Source organism: Anopheles nili, chromosome 3 (assembly GCF_943737925.1).
Source record: "Anopheles nili chromosome 3, idAnoNiliSN_F5_01, whole genome shotgun sequence".
NCBI classification, from domain to species: domain Eukaryota; kingdom Metazoa; phylum Arthropoda; class Insecta; order Diptera; family Culicidae; genus Anopheles; species Anopheles nili.
This window is the reverse complement of record NC_071292.1, coordinates 75874982-75882168: the sequence shown is the minus strand read 5'-3', so window position 1 is coordinate 75882168 and position 7187 is coordinate 75874982. Positions and strand designations below refer to the sequence as shown.

Sequence of the window (7187 nt, the reverse complement as noted above, 5' to 3'; positions counted from 1 at the left end):
TCAAAGCACGCCAGCTGGCCACCCCTACCTATCTCCTTTTTTCTCTTCATGCTGTACATCTCAGCAACTCGTAACGTAGTAATAAACAGGTCCACGGACACTACGCTCGAAAAAGCCAACCTTGGATTAGGCAATCCCAGCATCACCGCAACTCCATCGTCTTAGGCCCGCGTCGTCATATCGAGTAGAAGGGAATGTAACGGTGTATTTAAATCGCATATTCGAGCGTTCGATGAAGCAAAAGTCAGATGCAGCAGGTTCCATTTCCAAATTGCGGAGCGTTTGCTTCGTTGCATACATGTTGTAGAACATTCAAACGGTGCTGCCTTAACGATCACTCGCAAAAGTTGGATAAACTGCAGCCATTTTGTGCTGCAGATTGGGATCGTTCAATATCGTAAAACCGGTCACTCAGACGTTCGAGACCCAGTTACTCGGATCCGTATTATATACATTAGCCACAGGCATTCCATCAAAACACTACACAAGCAAAATCGATCGTTTGGCTGAGAAACTCCATAGGATTTTTTCAAAGCTTTATTACACTTTAAACAATGCGTATATTTAATAAATAAATGTATCTAATTTTAAATCTAGTTAACGTAAAACGCAATCTCCGATAAGGTTTTCATGTTTCACGCTGAAAGTTTTTTTATTCATCAAGTAGTTTTTAAAGTGAATGGTAATATAGCATCATATGGTTACCTTTGAGCTACCAAATATACAATCGTTGCTTCTCGATGTGAACGGTTGTATCCAGTGTAGTTCACTGTAAGACATATGACTCTAGATAGTCGAGCCTATAAAGAAGTGGTCAACCTTTGAATATATTAGAAGTGACTCTTTGGAGAATTCAAATATAGAAAGCTACATCCCATTTCGCAAAGAAGAAGAAGAAGAAGAAGAAAGAAAAGCTACCAAACGTTTCCTTTGATGTGCTCATTATGACTTCAGCTTGAGTACAATCAACAATGTGCTCGACTTGTACATTTTCATTGCGTAGGATTGTGTTCTACGTAGCGCAGTGCCAAGGCTAACTTGGGAGAAGCTGCAAACCTTGTGGACAACAATTTTACTGTATTTTTGCTTTATTATTCGTGATGTGGAGCTAACTACGCTGAAGTTTGTCGTCACGATAGAAGTGTTGGATAGTTTGAATGTTTCAGGTCAGCTGTTCAGCTTTATTTTATACCTTACTAAATAAACTCCCACTTTCTTATCATACACTTCTAGCTGTTCGAAACCGTCAAGGGATTGCGTGGTCTAGATACGTTGATAAAACAATGTACAGTGATCGGGGGTGATGTGACCGAACCGGAGCTAGCTATTTCAACCGAGGATCGTACACTGATAACGGAGAACATCTCGATCATATATCATTGCGCTGCCACGATCCGCTTCGATGAAACACTCAAGAAAGCAGTCATGCTCAACACACGTGGCACAAAGTTCATGATTGATTTAGCGAAGCAATGCAAAAAGCTAGACGTAAGTATTGGTAAGAGCCAGAAGCCGTGATCCAAATTATCCTAAGAGTACTGATTACTCCATGACAGATGTTTGGTTATGTTTCTACCTCGTACTGCCACCTTAACGAGAAACTGTTGCTCGAGAAGCCCTATGCACCACCAGCCGACCCGCACAAAGTCATCAAAGCCGCCGAATGGCTAGAGGAAGGTGTCGTCGATGGCATGACCAAAAAGTAAGTGCCTCGCAGTGACTTTCTTGCAATCGTTTAAACACTGTTTGTTTTCATTTCAGAATCCTGGGCGACTGTCCCAACACATATGCCTATACCAAAGCTCTAGCGGAAGCTCTAGTGGTTGAATCTATGGACGAAATCCCGGCAGTCATCTTTCGACCGTCGATCGTGATCCCTACTTGGCGAGAGCCGATCCCTGGTTGGACGGATAACATTAACGGACCGGTAGGGCTACTGATTGGTGCTGGTAAAGGCGTCATTCGATCGATGTACTGTAACTCGGATGGTTACGGTGACTACTTGCCGGTGGATTTTGCCGTAAGTGCAATGTGTGTTTGCACCTGGAACTACGTCGGAAATCAGTGAGTCGCGATATACCAAGAAAACCATACTAAGTTCATGCTACATAACATCAAACATATTATTATCTTGTCAGGGATCACAAACGAAACATCTATCATTTGGTCAGTTCGGCAGAAATCAAAGTGTCCTGGGAGGGCATCATCGAACGGGGCAAGTGGATCGTCTCGAACAAGATCCCACTCAACGGTGTCTTGTGGTATCCAGGTGGCTCGATGAAGCGCACCCGATGGGAACACAACCTAGCGGCGTTCTTCTTCCACTGGATACCAGCGTTCCTGATTGATTGTCTGCTTTACTGCTTTGGATTTAAACCAATGTAAGTATTTGTCATTGGAGCCGATTGCGCTGACTCATGCGTTGAACATTCAATGTTTCTTTCTCAGATTGTGGAGGATACATCAACGAATCGCAAAAGGTTTTGAAGTCTTCGAATACTATGCCAACAATCAGTGGGACTTTGATAATTCCACCGTGCTATATCTGCGAACGATTATCAATGAGGAAGAGAAAACAAAGTTCAAAATAGATGCAGGAGGTATGACAATGCACAATGTTGGGTATAGAATTTTTATTACAACACTACATTTGACCTCCATAGGTGTAGAGATTCAGGAATACTTTGAGAATTGTATACGAGCCGCTCGCTGGTATATTTTGAAAGAGACAGATGACACTATTCCAGCGGCTAGACGTCACATGCGAGTGTAAGTAACATAAAGTAAATGCTTCAATTGAACACGACCTACCTTGCCGTGGCTTGTTTTGCTTTTTTTTCTCATATTTAGTATGTGGTGGGTGGATAAAATATGCAAGACATTAATCTACGGTGGACTGATTTACTATATCGGCAAGGCGTTTTACTCGTTGCTGCTAGCGTCCTAGAGCAAGTAAGTCCAGTTTGGAATGGAGTAAACGTGAAGTTAACTTCTGGCTATCTCGTATCGCGCCCTACACAGTTCAGTGTTATTAAATGTAATTAATCTATCGATATCATCTCCACCGTATTTTTTCTACCAGGCAGAAAATGCCTTATATCATTTTGTATAAGGATAATTTTGTATGTGTTACCCACTTTAGCGATAGTTTTGTTTTATGTTTTGTTTGCAGTCAAATCGTCATAATTTCTACCATTTTTGCTAATCTAGTAGTATCATGTAGCAATTCAGGTTTTTATTATTTTGTTTTATTTCAAGCGCATGTAACCATTTCCATTTTAGCGCTGGTGTAGCGTTTTGAGAGGTTTACTTTTTGTTTCGTTCGTCAGGTTTACCTTCGGTATAGAAATATGATCGATTCCATTTACATGAAAACATGAATAATTAATAAAACGCAGAACAGTTTGATTTTTATCACCCAAATGCTCGTTCCAGTAATTGATCCAGGCTCCTCATGTGTCGTGTTGGCTAGAAGGAAGCATTTTTCATTTTATCCGAAACAGTTCATAAAATCCTCATTTTGGGTGCATATGTGGTTTGGTGCTCTTATCCATAATACTACCAATAAAACAAAATTCTGAATACTTTTTCAATATAGAGAGGCATCATGAGTGATAGAAAAAAATTGACAGACAGTACGTTCTGTCGTATTATGAAACCGATCTACTATCTATCAAAGGTTACTGGGTTGTGGCCATATTCGCTCTTGCGTTCATCACCCGGCGTGACAGTACTTGATATTGCGTATATGATATTAGTGATCGGAATGTACGTGTTTTGTCTTCTTGTGAACACTAATGCTAAGCTGTGGGACTACTATATGAAACCATTTGAATCAAACATCTTGCGGTACGGTCTGCAAACGCATCTGGTCAATGGGTTGTTCTTAGGTAATGATGGACACGACCAATGTTCTAAGAAAAACAACTCTTAAGAATCTAATGAAAATCTTATGTTAAAAAGGCGTTATAGTATGCTTTATCAACGTTGTACAGTACAGGAAAAAATGGGAATACATGGAGCTACTGGACAACATCACAAAGGTTGTTGAACAAGAGTTTCACGTCAAGAATCCTGTTCAAGTGGTTCAAATGTAAGGTGACACGAAAGCCATTCTTTCTGAACCAGTCTATATTTAAATAAATTTTAATTGGTTACCTATTAGGTTTATAAGCGTCATCATATTGGCAGAGAATGGATACCTATGGTTGGTGCTTATAGGATACTACTACCTTATAGATCGAACATTAGAGATCAATACAACCTATCTCTATGCGTCATACTACTTGATGAACATCTCCCTGTTATCGCTTATAAACGAGTACACTTATTTTACAATCCATATACGTCGTTTATTCATGATAGTGAACAGATTACTCAAACAGTTGCTCCTTAACAGCACTAGCAGCAGTGACACAGTCTTGCTAGATCATAATCTTCTAACTAATGTACCGACGATTGCGTACGACGAGATATTTACTATCTACGGAGGAGCCAGTACTAAAGATCACGGAAACGTTAGGAGGAAAGCACCACCGAAGGGTACAAAATTGGCTTCAGTGTCGGCTGGATTTAATAAATTTTCTATCAATACAGTATACACCACGTAGGGACCGCAATAGTTGAATGAAAAAATGGCTCTTACCGCTCTAATCGTATTGATTTTGTTTTTTACTTCAGATTCGTTAGCGAGCTAAAAATCGACAACAATTCCAGCACAACAGCGATGGTGCAAATGGTCAATCGCCTATCTGTACTACATTTCCATTTGTGTGACGCCATACGGTTGGTAAACCGAATTTGTTCATTCCAATTAATGTTGCATTTTGGGGCAATGTTTGTATTTCTCGTGTTCGGGCTATTCACAATCTATAAGTTAGTATTGATACACGTAGTTGTAGATCGTTATGCTCATGATTTTTGTTACCCTCAGAGCATTTAATTCCAACACATGGGCTTTCAAGATCATGGCGATGGCCAACGGGTCTTGGATTGGATTCTACTTGCTGGCAATCTTAGTTGTAATTAATGCGACCTCTGCGGCCCAATCAAGTGGCCAATTAATGGGTGACATCGTCCATGAGATTATTCGAAAACAACAGAATACTTTTTCCACCGAGGTGATTGAGAGGGTGAGTACCGTGCAATGGCTCTGGAATATTGATGAATTAATTTCAACGAAATTCGAGCTTTGCATATGTTTCAATTGATAGCTTTCAATTCTCTCTCTGCAAGTAAAAATGCGAGACATGTCCTTTTCATGCGGTTTATTTTATTTCGATTGGAATCTTTTGGGATCGGTAGGTTTTGGTAGGTAAATAATCACTTTTCATTTTTACAATATCCAATGCATTTTTACAGATGCTCGCAGCCCTAGCGATGTATTTGGTTTTTCTTATTCAATTCGACGTTTCACCTCCCGTTGGACTTGCTTCATCTAATTTTACGATACCTTCGATAGAAATAATTCAATTTGAAAGGGATTGATTCTTTTGTACAAGCTGATATAATGACGAATAAAATTATATATCAATGAAGTTTTAAAAACTATTACCTTAAAAATTGAAGCTGTTTAATTTATTTTAACTTAGACATTCATGTAAAGTATTTTTTTCTTTAAATGTGTATTGTTATTGTTATTGTTATTGTTATTGTTATTGTTATTGTTATTGTTATTGTTATTGTTATTGTTATTGTTATTGTTATTGTTATTGTTATTGTTATTGTTATTGTTATTGTTATTGTTATTGTTATTGTTATTGTTATTGTTATTGTTATTGTTATTGTTATTGTTATTGTTATTGTTATTGTTATTGTTATTGTTATTGTTATTGTTATTGTTATTGTTATTGTTATTGTTATTGTTATTGTTATTGTTATTGTTATTGTTATTGTTATTGTTATTGTTATTGTTATTGTTATTGTTATTGTTATTGTTATTGTTATTGTTATTGTTATTGTTATTGTTATTGTTATTGTTATTGTTATTGTTATTGTTATTGTTATTGTTATTGTTATTGTTATTGTTATTGTTATTGTTATTGTTATTGTTATTGTTATTGTTATTGTTATTGTTATTGTTATTGTTATTGTTATTGTTATTGTTATTGTTATTGTTATTGTTATTGTTATTGTTATTGTTATTGTTATTGTTATTGTTATTGTTATTGTTATTGTTATTGTTATTGTTATTGTTATTGTTATTGTTATTGTTATTGTTATTGTTATTGTTATTGTTATTGTTATTGTTATTGTTATTGTTATTGTTATTGTTATTGTTATTGTTATTGTTATTGTTATTGTTATTGTTATTGTTATTGTTATTGTTATTGTTATTGTTATTGTTATTGTTATTGTTATTGTTATTGTTATTGTTATTGTTATTGTTATTGTTATTGTTATTGTTATTGTTATTGTTATTGTTATTGTTATTGTTATTGTTATTGTTATTGTTATTGTTATTGTTATTGTTATTGTTATTGTTATTGTTATTGTTATTGTTATTGTTATTGTTATTGTTATTGTTATTGTTATTGTTATTGTTATTGTTATTGTTATTGTTATTGTTATTGTTATTGTTATTGTTATTGTTATTGTTATTGTTATTGTTATTGTTATTGTTATTGTTATTGTTATTGTTATTGTTATTGTTATTGTTATTGTTATTGTTATTGTTATTGTTATTGTTATTGTTATTGTTATTGTTATTGTTATTGTTATTGTTATTGTTATTGTTATTGTTATTGTTATTGTTATTGTTATTGTTATTGTTATTGTTATTGTTATTGTTATTGTTATTGTTATTGTTATTGTTATTGTTATTGTTATTGTTATTGTTATTGTTATTGTTATTGTTATTGTTATTGTTATTGTTATTGTTATTGTTATTGTTATTGTTATTGTTATTGTTATTGTTATTGTTATTGTTATTGTTATTGTTATTGTTATTGTTATTGTTATTGTTATTGTTATTGTTATTGTTATTGTTATTGTTATTGTTATTGTTATTGTTATTGTTATTGTTATTGTTATTGTTATTGTTATTGTTATTGTTATTGTTATTGTTATTGTTATTGTTATTGTTATTGTTATTGTTATTGTTATTGTTATTGTTATTGTTATTGTTATTGTTATTGTTATTGTTATTGTTATTGTTATTGTTATTGTTATTGTTATTGTTATTGTTA

The 7187-nt window shown here is 34.6% G+C and overlaps 2 protein-coding genes across 2 annotated transcripts in view; both read left to right on the top strand.

Annotated features, from left to right (window-relative positions):
* Positions 1-2947, top strand: part of LOC128727161 (putative fatty acyl-CoA reductase CG5065) — a 3603-nt gene extending 656 nt beyond the window's left edge. Inside the window, exons 3-9 of the mRNA XM_053821038.1 lie at positions 1234-1488; positions 1557-1702; positions 1762-2064; positions 2139-2381; positions 2449-2600; positions 2664-2769; positions 2851-2947. Of these exons, the coding sequence (XP_053677013.1) occupies positions 1234-1488; positions 1557-1702; positions 1762-2064; positions 2139-2381; positions 2449-2600; positions 2664-2769; positions 2851-2947 (1302 nt within the window). The remainder of the gene's footprint in view (positions 1-1233; positions 1489-1556; positions 1703-1761; positions 2065-2138; positions 2382-2448; positions 2601-2663; positions 2770-2850) is intronic.
* A 705-nt stretch (positions 2948-3652) lies between these two features.
* Positions 3653-5487, top strand: LOC128725084 (uncharacterized). The gene is made up of 7 exons (XM_053818803.1): positions 3653-3890; positions 3964-4093; positions 4166-4321; positions 4681-4875; positions 4934-5132; positions 5214-5300; positions 5362-5487. The coding sequence occupies exons 1-7, from the start codon at positions 3653-3655 to the stop codon at positions 5485-5487; spliced, it is 1131 nt and encodes a 376-aa protein (XP_053674778.1).
* Positions 5488-7187: the final 1700 nt, after the last annotated feature.